Consider the following 14,036-nt stretch of genomic DNA (forward strand, 5'->3'; position numbering starts at 1 on the left):
CCAATTAAAACTTTATTTCTCATAAGATCAATGTAGTCGCAACCTCAGCAAATCATAAACATTTTTGTCCGACACTTTTTTTTTAATTCCCAGCTAACCCTTACCTCTATTGTCGACTCAAGAAATGTATATCACGTTAATAAGGGTACTTCTGTCATTTAGTTTAATTCCATGGCTCCCCTTAACTGTCTCCAGTATTTTACAGAGCTATATGTACATACGTATACATGAAGTCTTCATAATTTCCCTCTCCCTCCAAGCTTTTCTCCTTCTCATAAATCTCTGTCTCTCGTTCTCTTTCTCAAGCCTTCTCTCTCTAGATTTGTGTGCTTCTCTTTTTATATCGGGATTTTGATTGTTTTCTCTTCATCTTGTAAGTCGAAGTTTTTTCATTTTTGGTGTGATTTGCTGCAAGATCAAATGTGATCGATGATTGTGTTTCTTTCAAACTTTGGTGTTTTTTTGGATTAATTGAGGCTATTTTATGATCTGGGTATTTCTTAATTTTCTTAGATCTGTTCTAAAATGTGAGAAAATTTCATGTCTTGGTTTGCTTTTTTAGCCGTTAATTTGACTACATTTATTTGCTTTATTAATTGGATCTGGATCTCCTTCTCTTATAATAGAAATGAAATGAAATTTAAAAGATCTTATCTTTTTCTCACATTTTGAAAGTAATTTTTTATTTACATTGGATCTGGTAATTATGGTGGATCTTGTTGATAAGGTCATGGATCATTTTCTTTGTTGGTTGAACTTTGATTGCAAACATTGACTTGAGGAAAGAAAAGATAAATGGGAGCTTTAGATAGTTTATTGGTCAATTTCTGTGGAAAACGAGATGCTAGAATAGATTGTAGGATAAATTCAAGTTTAATTTGATGAACCAAAGTAAATAAAAAAAAAAAAAAAATGAGGTAACGTCATTTGATTACATTGGATGGCATGATCCACCTATGTCACCAGCAGATCTGTTTTTAATGTTTCTTTTTCTTCTTATTTTGTTTATATAGAATGAGATCTGGTGGAATCTTCTGTTGAGATTGAATTTTGCTAACTCAATTTGTCGGTGCTTTATTGTTTGTTTGTCTTTATTTGCTTTTGGATTTTTACATGTTTATTTTAGGTTTGATCCTGGATTCTGTGTTTACCTTTTATGTATTTGTTTATGCAAGTTGGTGCTGATTTTTATTACCTTTTACCATACTTCTGAAGGTAGGTTGTGTTGTTTCTTATTTTTGTAGAATTGGTTTCACTATGGCTGCTTATACCCCCAAGAACATCCTCATAACTGGGGCTGCTGGGTTTATTGCATCACATGTCGCCAATCGGCTCATTCGGAATTACCCAGACTACAAGATTGTTGTGCTTGACAAGCTTGATTACTGCTCGAACCTGAAAAACCTCCTTCCATCCAAGTCATCTCCAAATTTTAAGTTTGTGAAGGGGGACATCGGCAGTGCTGATCTTGTTAACTACCTTCTCATCACTGAGTCTATTGACACAATAATGCACTTCGCAGCCCAAACTCACGTTGATAACTCATTTGGGAACAGCTTTGAGTTTACTAAGAACAATATCTATGGCACTCATGTCCTGCTTGAAGCCTGCAAAGTCACTGGCCAGATCAGGAGGTTCATCCATGTGAGCACAGATGAGGTTTATGGGGAGACAGATGAGGATGCTGTTGTAGGAAACCATGAGGCTTCCCAACTTCTCCCAACAAATCCTTACTCTGCAACAAAAGCTGGTGCTGAAATGCTTGTTATGGCATATGGTAGGTCATATGGATTACCTGTGATTACAACCCGTGGAAACAATGTTTATGGTCCCAACCAGTTCCCTGAAAAATTAATTCCAAAGTTTATCCTCTTAGCAATGAGGGGGAAGACACTTCCAATTCATGGGGATGGTTCTAATGTGAGGAGTTATCTATACTGTGAGGATGTGGCTGAGGCATTTGAAGTCATTCTTCACAAGGGTGAAGTTGGCCATGTTTATAATATTGGAACAAAGAAGGAAAGGAGAGTGATTGATGTAGCCAAAGATATATGCAAACTTTTCTCAATGGATCCAGAGACAAGCATCAAGTTTGTTGAAAACAGACCATTCAATGACCAGAGGTATTTTCTTGATGATCAGAAACTCAAGAACTTGGGATGGTCTGAGCGAACTGTATGGGAAGAGGGGCTGAAGAAGACCATAGAATGGTACACCCAAAATCCTGATTGGTGGGGTGATGTGTCTGGCGCACTGCTTCCACACCCAAGAATGCTGATGATGCCTGGTGGTAGACACTTTGATTCTGAAGAGGGAAAAAGTACATCATATATAAGTGGTCCTAATCAGACCCGAATGGTCGTTCCAACTTCCAAAAGTAGTGGCTCTCCCCAAAAACCAGCCTTTAAGTTCTTGATCTATGGCAGGACTGGCTGGATTGGAGGTCTACTTGGTCAGTTATGTGAGAAACAAGGTATTACCTTTGAATATGGAAGAGGACGCTTGGAAGATCGTTCATCACTTATGCAAGATATTCAAAGTATAAAGCCAACCCATGTTTTCAATGCTGCTGGTGTGACTGGTAGACCCAATGTTGATTGGTGTGAATCTCACAAAACAGAAACAATTCGCACCAATGTGGCTGGAACCTTGACCTTGGCAGATGTTTGCAGAGAGCATGGGCTTTTGATGATGAATTTCGCGACTGGGTGTATATTTGAGTATGATGCAGGACACCCTGACGGTTCTGGCATTGGGTTTAAAGAGGAAGACAAACCCAATTTCACGGGTTCATTCTATTCAAAAACCAAGGCTATGGTAACTACTTTGGATATCTTTAATTTGATTCCCATTGTCTGTTAATTTATGTCCTAAGTGCGCATAAATTGCCTCTATTTTTTGTTTCAGGTTGAAGAGCTGTTGAAAGAGTATGACAATGTATGCACCCTCAGAGTTCGAATGCCAATCTCATCTGACCTGAACAACCCACGCAACTTCATCACCAAGATTTCACGCTACAACAAGGTGGTAAATATTCCCAACAGCATGACAATCTTGGATGAACTTCTACCAATTTCTATTGAGATGGCAAAGAGGAACTTGAGGGGTATATGGAATTTCACTAACCCTGGGGTTGTGAGCCACAATGAGATCCTGGAGATGTACAAGACTTACATTGACCCCAAATTTCAGTGGGTGAACTTCACATTGGAAGAACAAGCCAAGGTAATAGTTGCCCCTCGAAGCAATAATGAGATGGATGCATCCAAGTTGAAGAAAGAGTTCCCTGAGTTGTTACCAATCAAGGAATCACTGATTAAGTATGTCTTTGAACCCAACAAGAGAACCTGAGCCTTATAAGCATGTTTCAGCTATAGAACCTCAGTATTGACCTCTTCTTTCTGCATTTAGTATTATGGCTAGGAATATTTTCAGTTTGATTCATTTGTTATCGCTGTCTTCCTCCTCATTAATTTTACTCAAACTATAAGGTATTAGGCTTTTCATCTTTCTTACTATCTGCACAAGAATTGTATCCTAGTTTGCTTAGCGTTCCTTCTTTGAAGAAACTTTCTATAGCTACATTACATTTTGTGTCATCTGCAGGCTGGCAGGTGTATTATTTTTGCATTTCATTAGTTGAATATTATGGCTTCAACACTCATGTACTAGTCTTTAATGGAAGAAATTGCATTTATCTCCTATTCAAATGAATGAATAATAATGGATTTGAGTCTTTCAATTGTCTTTTGTGCAGTTAGAACTGAAGTACGGCTTCCTGCTTAACTAGGAAAAAAAATCTTGAAGTACAACATATTAATGAACTCAGTATACTGCACTCCTTTCCCTCTGAAAAAAAAAAAATACACCTTTTTTCCTATTTAAACTTTCATTTGCAAGCCTCTTCCATTTGTTACAATTTATCCTTCTTTCTTTTTCTGCCCACCTTCTTCAACTTTGGTTATAATTTACAAATGGAAGGATATCATAAAGAACAAAGGGAACCGTGTTAACTCTAGAATAAGTAGAAGTAATATGAACTTGAACATTATTGATGCCCATGCAACTTCATTAATTTTGGTTGAAAGTTATTTTCTTCTACTTTTACATCTAAACATTACCACTTTTTAGTTTCAATTTGTTAAACCAAGAGAGCAAAGGAAGACAACCTTTTAACTTTGTCAAATAACACTACTTATCTCCTTTTTACTAAAATTAATTTGCTTAGTCATAGTACTATTTGGTTTAGGCAATGGAAGATATATATGATTGGGTAGCGTTAATGAGTGGCCTACCTGTTTCCAGGCTTTAAAAGCTTGAAAGAGTAACCTTTTAAGTACTAGCTGCCATTGACAACGAAGGAACCGATCCAATGCCAATAATCTTTCATACATTACTCGTTAACTTGAAAAACAAAAAGGAAACAAAAATGAACTAGAATCTGATCAGGCTGTACACAAATACTACATTGATGTTTCATTTTGTTTTCCTTTTTGATGAGATGTTTATCAATAAAAATAAGGCCTTAAACTTATTAAATTAAATACTATGTTGCACATATATATATTATATTCACTTTTAATATATTAAATTTTTTTAATTTCACAATCGAAATTAAGAGACTAATGCATGTTTTATTTTTTAATTTTTAATATACCTTAAAAGTATGTGTCATTTTATTAAATTCGTTTGAATCATCTTACTAGTTTGTAGAGTCTAAAAAGTTTTATGAAATAATTTCTCCTATATTAATATGTATATGATACTACCACAATTATTTTCTATTGCATTTTGGTAGTTGTTTTTTTATTTCAGAGGGATAAAAAAAAAGTAAAGATTAGACAAAAAAAAAAAAAAAAAAAAGAACACACACACACACACACACACATATTTGATTTAAACTAAATGAATGATTAAAATTTAAAACAATTTAATACAACACTTCTACATATAAGTGAAATAAATGTATTAAAACTAAAAGTTTTATCCTACTTCATATTTTTGAGAATAAAAAGCAAGCACTACTCAATTAGCTTTTGAACTTAGAAAAAGCATCATTTCATTTACATAATCAGAGTTTATCATGCATAATTGATTTAGATTGTTAAAATTTTCAACATTTTGGCAGGTGCAGGGAATAGGTCAATTATTTTGACAATTCGAGAAATATTTTGTATTCATCACATCTATGGTAAAAGGGAAAGGGAAAGGATAACCCTATTTTCATGCTCAATTTTTCTCTCATGTAAATAAATCACATTTACTTACATGAAAGTCCCACCTGCCTACTCACATAATAACTTATATTTGTGCAAAAATAGCCAAATTATGCATGGGAAATAAGCTCATCCAAAGGAAAAACTTTCAAACTTTGGATCTTAAATTCAAATCCCCTTAATAAAAACTTCAAGGTTGCTTAGCATCATTTGCTCTAACTGTAGAAGGAACATCAAGATATCAGAATACTAAATGACGCTAAATTATTTCTAGCAGAACAGTAATTAAAATTTAAAATTAAAAAAAAAAATCAAAGTTGTACAAAGGTAAACATTCTCCTTTTTTCAGATAAACCATGCTGATATCATGACATGCTACATATTATATGCTTCTATAAATCTGCTGAAGATCAAATCATTCATTGGCTATAGTTTGATGCCATGCAAATCCCTTTGAACCATGTCTCCATAGGCAGATATGTATAATTACTCACATTAGGCATCAAAATCATTAAAGGTTTTCAATTCCATTGAAGAATTGTACTTGTACACAAGGGAAAGAATTTGCAAAGGTCTTCTTGCCTAATATCAGTTTTACTTGCGTTTAGCACAGTCTTCAGCTCGCGTAAGTGCATCTGTAAGAACATCAATTGTCCAATTCTTCAAGTCCTCCTACATACAAGAAGACAATCAGCAATACAAGCATTTTGGGGTCCCTCTGTTGCAGCTTATTAGCTAATGCAATATTTTGAAAATCATCTTGATGCATTCAATGCAGGCATAAAAAGCTCTTGCAACAACATGCCATAGTCTATCTAGTTGCCATTAAACAAAAGGCATGGACAAAAGCATTATCCAAGGAAAACTTGATGATGCCCGATGCTTATGACTAAGAGTAAAGCTCTCTGGTAGGATATGGCGCGCGCACACACACACACACAGATAAAAAGAAACATCGATACAGTGACAAACATGTACCAATGCGTTGTCAAGGGCTAACATTTCTGTTGAGCTGAGGAGCTGCACCTAAATGCGTGATGTTCGCAAGTGTTCAATGTAAGGGATGTCTACCTATAGCTTTAGACAGTGTAAAGCTTTCACTTTCCTATCACAAATTTGCACTAAGCAGTTGTGTTAAAAGTATGATGTAAAAATTTGATTAGAAAAATCTAAAGCCTGCAACCAATTTCAAACTAAGACTCATAAAAGGTGGAAGAATATGATCAATATGACAGGAAATACAAGCTCAGAGTGTTGTTTATACACAGGTTTCTGAGAAGAACAGAATATCAAATTCACAAGGAAGAATCAGGTTATGAAATCATATCAAGCAGAGACATCATCATCTTGGATAAATGTATTATTTGTGGCCACATATTAGGGGAAAATGTTGAAATTAAGTAGCCATACAACAATTAACAACATAATAAATAAGGTATTTGATAGTACCATCAATAAGAAAAGAGAACAGATTCATAGATTCATCCATAAACAAATTAAGTACCAAACACTTCTTGGCTTACCATATGCAATGGTTCTCCAGTTCTTATTCGTGCATTTGGACGAGCAAGCTTGGATTCAAAAGGAGTTCTTGGTCTCACTTCTCTAATTTCCTCCCACTCCTCACGAGTAAGCATCCTCACAGTGCCTTGACCAGGAGGAGCATTCTTTATTTTTCGCTCAATCATTTCCTGGGACTTTGACTCGTCATGCTGTCAGTGGACAAAATATCAATCAATAATTTCTTTACTTCGTAGTAAGTACTAAAAGAGAGCAGTCCTTGAGACATGTTTCCAGTCAGAAGAAGAAGCATAAACCCTCAAAACAGATAAATTGAAGTGTTATGATGAGTGATTTTGCGAGGCTTACATCCTGCTTCATTTAGGCAAGAGCACTATGTGACTAAAAATACCACATAAATAAAAATCCATTTCTATAATTGGTGTATAATTTCTGGATCCATATTTTTTTTTGCTTGATACCCTCCATTCAGTCATTATGCAGAATGAAGTTATGAAGTCTGGAGGTTTAGCTAGACTGACAACATAATCAATATGAATCTTTGAACTATGAATCAAGAAAAATTTTCCAGAATTAAATGCTTTTAAAATCTGTTATTTAACTCTAAACTGCATTATCCATCTATAACAATATATATTTATATTCAACTTTGCACCTTTAGGGCTGCCAATTGAATCTGAAAATCTTATGAAACATGACTAAGACTAACTAGAAGCAGTCATCAAATTACCAACAATGGGAAGTAAACAAAGAGAATTCCAGTTAAACAGAGAATGAAAGAACAAACCATCATAAGCAGCTTTGCAAAAAGTGCAACTCCAGCTACAGTAAGAACCATTTGCAGTGATGCCGTATCAAGAAAGGATCTCGACTCCGGAACCTCCACAAACAATTGATCCTTCTTGGGATTCCTCTTTTTCTTCCTCTTCTCCATTTCAGCAACCTTTTTCTTCAAGATTTCGGAAGGGCCATCACGGGATAATGCATGCAACAATCTTCGAAACAAGAGCGAATTTTGACTAACCTTGTACATGTTACTAGAAAAACACTACAAAGCTTTATCCCAAATTGAAAAAAAAAAAAAAAAGAATGAAAGTTCACGCATAATAGTCTCAACTCATTGCCACGGAAATTACCCTTCTGTCACTAAAAACCACCTGCAATTGAAAAGCAAGAAATTTTAAAAGTATTTTCTTAATTGTAAATGAATAAAATTATAAAAACCCCATTGCAACATAGCATGATTACAATCTTTGCCAATCAGTCAAGACTCTAAAACTAAAGAATGCAAACTTGAGTAAAGGTTGATCATTTCCACTCTTTGGAAGCAACAGAAACAACCCAATACCCAGCTTTTTTTTTTTTTTTTAACAAATGGGAAAGTGGAAAGTAGGCAAAAAAGGTTAAAAAAAAAGAAAAGAAATACCTGCACAGCTGCACTGCATCCCACCGGTGCTGGTTTCTCGAATAGTTGAGGCGATGGAGAAAATTCTTTGTTTGATGAAGGAAGATTAGCCCACAAACCCGCTATATATTGGGTAGGCTGGCAGGCTTGGATTTCTCTTTATAAATGTATTTGGGTCGGGCTTGGATAGAGAAAAACTAAACTGATAAATCCAACAAAATATTAAACTCAAATTTAAATCCTGATAATTATAAAAGGGATAATGTCCCATATAATCCCTCAACTATTGTATTTGTTTTAATGTAGTATCTAAATTAAAAAAATTTCTAATTTGGTACCTAAATTCTCGATCCCTATATTAATATAGTCCAAGACTTAACTTCATTAGTAAAGAAGTTGACTCGGCCATTTTAGCCAATAAAAAACTAGTATCTAACCATAAAATGACCTTATTTTAAGTGATTACTTGTAATACTTACGTGGCAAAAGATTTGACATTCTGAAGAAAAAAACATAATATTATTGTAATTTACTTTTCCCTTAAATCGTAAACCCCTAAATTAAATACCCATGCCACCGTAAACTTTAAATTCGAAAAACACTATGAAATTTGAATAAATTTGAAGCTATTGGCTTGAGAAATTGAAGCTGTTAGCTTCACGAAATCAATGGCAAACAAAGAAAACAAGATGGCAGAAATAAGATATGAAAGTTTTGTTGAAATTTATCAAAGAGAAGTGGACATTCTAGACAGTCATGATCAAGTTGCAGGTCGAGAATAAAAAATCATTTTACTTCAATCAATTGTTGTTGTGGAGTAATGGCTCTAATTCGTAAGTCAACAACATTGAAGAATCCAGGAAGAAATTTTTATAGATGTGGAAAGTTTAAAGAGGTTTTTCATAAAATTTGCTAATTTATGTGGAGTTGGTCTTGTGTTGATGGATAAAAATGATTTTGTTTCTTTTAACGTTTTGTAAAGTGTGAATTGTGATTTTTTTAATGGATTAAAGATGAGCATTAGTTGGATAATGAAAATGCAAATTAGATTAAGGAATTGAGATTTGAAAAGGACAAATTGTTGATTGAGAATAAAGAGTTGAGGAAAAAAAATACTACATTGAAAGAAAATTGCAATAATAATGAAATTAATAGGCTTTTGAATAATGTTTGGATGCTGAAAATTAAAAAGGAATCATACAAGGATTTGGTAGCAAAGGGTTGAAGACTAATATGGTATTATAAGATTGTGTCGCTGGTATCTTAGATGATTTTTTTTTCATTTTCATTTTAGGTTTTATTTTATGTTAGATTGAACAATTTTAAGAATTTGTGAACTATTATATATTTTGTTCTAACCTACTTTAAGAATGAATTAATGAAATGAAAGCAACATTTCAAGTTGATAGTTTTTTTTATTTAATTTGAGTTATCGAGCATGAACACACTATAAACAAAATGAAAACAATTCATTGATTTATATCCATCATTGATTCATAAACAAGATGAAACCAATTCATACAACATCTAATAGTGTACTTTCATCACTGCTCATTACACAAATAAATTGATCATGAATATAAAAAAAGAGTAGAAACAACATTCATTTCTATCATAAGTAAAAATTACAAAAAAATTACAAAAAGGTATCATGTTCAAAAATAGCATTCGTATTAGTTCTTGGAAGTGTTACTAGATTTGGTGCTCTTTCACTTTTTGTTCCCAACATTGCTTTCTTGTGTACTTTGTATCTCATGTAAAAGAGATAAAGTGTCATCAAGTACTGTTAAAGTTTTTTCTCTTCCTCTTAAGGTCCAGTAAGTCATTTCTTCAATCTTGTATTGAAACCATTAAAATATTACCAAATAATGAATAAAAGTTTGGTATTATAATAACACATATAAATAGGTTACCTTGCAAAAACTAGATTCTTCATCTTCATATCCAATAACATCATCTAAATGGCCCTAAATCTCTTTATTCAAAAAACATCTATAGCTGCTGTTGATGTTGATGCACTTTTAGCACTATTTGAAGTAGAGATCAACATCTGTCCTTTTAATCTTAGCTATTTGATAAAATTTCATTCATTAGCATAGATACATAAAATCCTAAACAATCTAATAGCAAAACAAAAATTACATAATAAAATAGCCTTACATTTAATATCTATAATCTTATTTTTTCATTAACATATATTCTCATTCCTTGTATAATTTTTTTCCCATTGGTTCCAAATGCTAAAAGTTTTTCCATAATTTTTTGTTTTCCTATTTGAAGAGCTAACTTTTGAGGTCGTGTGGCTTTTAATACTACATTGGTTGCTATTATATTTCTCTGTTATGTGACTGCTATAGTCTATCTTGATGGTGTGGCTACTGTAGTCTTTGTGGATGTTGTAGTTGTTGTAATCCATTTGGAAGGTGTTGATGTACCCTTTATAAATGGTGTGGTTGTTACTATAGTCTTTTTAAGTGGTGTGGTTATTGCTATTGCTATAGTCTTTTTAAGAGGTTTGGCTGCTATTGTTGCTATAGTCCATCTAGGTGGTGTGCTTGTTTCTATTGTCCATTTAGGTGGTGTGGCTGCTTTTGCTATCCATCTAGGTGCTGTCACTACTATTGCTACTATAGTTCTTCTAAGTGGTATGGCTACTACTGTGATATGGTATTTTGATCTTCCAGGTGAACTAGGCATAAGTGTATTCCTATTTTCAACTTGTCTTATGTTACTATCTTGTAAGTTGTAAATTAAACATAAAATCCAATAAGTAGATTATAACTTACATTTTTGTGTAGACATTTTTTAAATTGTGACCAAACTTGAAACGGATTCGATACCTTAGCTTTCTTCCTTTTTTTGATAATTTTATCCCATTTAAAATTTTACCCTCATTCCTATTTCTGTTCTTTTTTGCTTTACCAGGCATTTTTCTAGGTAGTGGTGGCTTTATATTTCCTATGTGCATGGTAGGCTAAAATTTATCTTAAGAAATAGGTGGTAGCACACAACTATAACATTTTTTATATATATTTTTCTTATATACATGTGCAACATATTCTTTAATTTTTTCCTTCTTTAAAATTATAACACATATGACATTAAGATATGGTATCCCAGTCAAATCACATGACCTATATATGCACTTTCTTTCACTTATGTCTACCACTTATCTATCTTTACAACACTCAACCTCATATCCATTTGAACCATTCCATATAATATGACAAAAAGCACTAAATTTTCTATGCTCTTTTATTTTCTCACAAATTTTAGGACATAGCAATTTAGTCTACTTAGCACATCTAGTCATATTGTCAATAATTCTTTGCATCACATAATGCTTAATTTCCTTAAACATTGAAATGATGGACATATGCTTAACATGAATAATCATAGCATTAAATACCTCAGCTATATTGTTATCCATAACATCGAACAAACATCTAGTACTTAAATATGCTTTTGACCAATGCTTTAGACTTTTTTTTGAGATATCAGTTAATGTTATACCTTTCAAATCTCTAAGTTCATTTGCTTTTTCAACTTCAGAAATGACAAAACTTATGGCATCACATAAACTTTACAAAAGTAAATGAAAAAAGTTAATTAAACATTTAAAACTGTGACCAACCTTGACAACATAAAATAGTATAATTATCATACATACCTTTTGTATGTCACTCATGATAGTGAATCTAGCATCATCTTTTATTTCAAGTCAACTTTCTAGTTATACAAAAACCATCTTGATGTATGCTTATTATCCACCTATATAAGTGCTTAAGCAATAAGATACATTTGATCATTGATATCTTTATTAATAGCAACCAAAAGTTTAGCTTTTAAAGATCCCTTTAGAGAACATACATCTACACATAGCAAAGGCCTACAATATTTATTAAACATTTCCCCAAGTGCACTAAAACAAACATACAACATCAAAAATCTTGGTTTATGATTTGGTGTAGGTCGTTCAACCACCAAATCTACATGTCTTTTTGGTTTTGCCTTTCTTAGAGTAGCAACATCATCAAACAACCTTGAAAACTTAAAATGATATCTACCATTAATAGTTTCTTAAGCTTTCAATTTAGCATTCCTACAAATTCCTATTGTGACATCAATATTTAACTCTTATTTGGTAAGCCTTTTCATCTCAATCAATTTCAAGTCAAGAATAATCCTAAGCTTTCTAAAAAAATGATCAGCTAGCACTTTATAGTTTACTCTTGAATTTTTTTAGGTAATAGTACACTGATACTCATTTCTTAATGTTTTCAACTTGAACAACCCAACATAATTGTCTTTCATAGCATAAATGAGGAATTGACAATCCTTATGCTTATAAATAACGTTAACCCTATGTTTTTCATTTTTAAGGTATTTATAATCAAACCTTTTTGCAATTGCATGTTTGGTCAATGCATCCTTAAATTGTCTTGGACCATAAATCATGCCAATCTCAAATCTAGGAAATAGATATAAAGGGTCAAAGTATTTCTTACTACTTCTCTTATATATAACCTTTCATATTTACAACTCTCATAACTACCTATGTTTGAAGAGTCCATGTAATTTGTATCATCATCGTCTATAAAGTTTATCCTAGCTCTGTTATTCTCACCTACCTTGTTCTGCTTTGCTTTTTTCTTTTGTCTCTTAATCTCTTACAAAAGGCCTTCAAACTTTACTTTTGATGGGATTTCATTACTCTTCACTGCTTTATTTTTCCTTTTGTCTTTAAACTTATTGTAAGTTATTATAATTGATTGTTTTTCCTCATCATCGTTATCTGATCCCCACTCACATTCTGCAAATGGTTCTTTGTCATTGTTTAAATAGTTACTTTCGTTTGCACTTTCACATGAACCTTCATGTGTACTTTTCTCAACTACTATGAATTGTACAAATGCATATCCCAAATTACTATCACTGTCAGGTCACCCACCTACATTATTATCATCTATCCTATTAATATTTGCACCCTCTTGTAAATTAATGTCTTTATTAATTTCATCCTTTATATTAGATGATCCCTTTCATTGTCTTTCCTAACCTCCCCATTATGCTCTTGACTTAACAATAATGTTATATCATTTACAATTTCAGGTGTATCAATCCCATGTTCCACATATACATCATTATAATAAATGATGCATTATATGATCCACATATACAATTTCAGGTGTATCAATCCCATGCTCTTTCTTATTGCCTTTATATGATCCATCATCATAATAAATGATGCATTATCATAACATAATATTAATCCATCCTCAATACTAGATCCTGGTGTCAAATAATAAAACATACTAGTATTACCATACATAACCTCTTTTATCATGTTGCACAATACAATGAATGAAATCATATCAAGAACTGCATTCCATACATTTACATGTCCACCCACATATCTTACTTTTGAATTTATTATAAAGTTCTCACCCAAATGCATGTGTAAAAGAAGCATTATAAAAGGCATTACTTTAGTTGCATAAAAAACAATAAAAATAGAATAAACCAAACTTTAACAATATAAAAAATACAATCATGCAAACAAACTGGGACCACATCACAACATCTAAACACAAAGTCCAACATGCAAATATTAACTAAAATGAAGTGCTATGCCCGCATAAAGATGAATACGACCCTAAATTAAACCATTGAATATAAAAACATTTGAAACAAAAAATCATCATTTTTCAAAAACGAAACCCTAAAACCAATGAATAAAAAATTCAGCACATCTTAAATATTTTCAACTCCAAATCAAATTTTGACTATGCTCCACAAAATTGAATCAAAATACTCCACAATCTCTTCATACCAATCGATGCTCCTGACTTGTCTTGTTCCAATGAAGAAATCCAGTACTTATATGAGATTTT

At 32.6% G+C, this 14,036-nt stretch overlaps 2 protein-coding genes across 5 annotated transcripts; one reads left to right on the forward strand and one right to left on the reverse strand.

The window, feature by feature from the left end:
• The first annotated feature begins 203 nt into the window (after nt 1-203).
• Nucleotides 204-3,742, forward strand: LOC111275968 (trifunctional UDP-glucose 4,6-dehydratase/UDP-4-keto-6-deoxy-D-glucose 3,5-epimerase/UDP-4-keto-L-rhamnose-reductase RHM1). The gene is made up of 3 exons (XM_022861634.2): nt 204-373; nt 1,245-2,817; nt 2,908-3,742. Exons 2-3 carry the CDS (start codon nt 1,258-1,260, stop codon nt 3,349-3,351), a joined length of 2,004 nt encoding a protein of 667 aa, XP_022717369.2. The 5' UTR covers nt 204-373; nt 1,245-1,257; the 3' UTR covers nt 3,352-3,742.
• A 1,982-nt stretch (nt 3,743-5,724) lies between these two features.
• On the reverse strand, nt 5,725-8,292 carry LOC111276567 (cytoplasmic dynein 2 light intermediate chain). Of its 4 annotated transcripts, none has more exons than XM_022862315.2 (5): nt 8,164-8,292; nt 7,874-7,894; nt 7,525-7,774; nt 6,740-6,928; nt 5,725-5,888 (listed from the first exon to the last, which is right to left on the reverse strand). In XM_022862315.2, exons 3-5 carry the CDS (start codon nt 7,768-7,770, stop codon nt 5,811-5,813), a joined length of 513 nt encoding a protein of 170 aa, XP_022718050.2. In that variant the 5' UTR covers nt 7,771-7,774; nt 7,874-7,894; nt 8,164-8,292; the 3' UTR covers nt 5,725-5,810. The 4 variants fall into 4 exon arrangements, with proteins under 4 accessions (XP_022718050.2, XP_022718049.2, XP_089610851.1 ...); XM_022862314.2 differs by having other exon boundaries at nt 7,525-7,732; nt 8,164-8,265; XM_089754725.1 differs by having other exon boundaries at nt 7,525-7,894; nt 8,164-8,289.
• Between the last annotated feature and the right edge of the window lie 5,744 nt (nt 8,293-14,036).

Source organism: Durio zibethinus, chromosome 25 (assembly GCF_047325235.1).
Source record: "Durio zibethinus cultivar Kanyao isolate XHJ-2024 chromosome 25, ASM4732523v1, whole genome shotgun sequence".
In the NCBI taxonomy this organism is placed as follows: domain Eukaryota; kingdom Viridiplantae; phylum Streptophyta; class Magnoliopsida; order Malvales; family Malvaceae; genus Durio; species Durio zibethinus.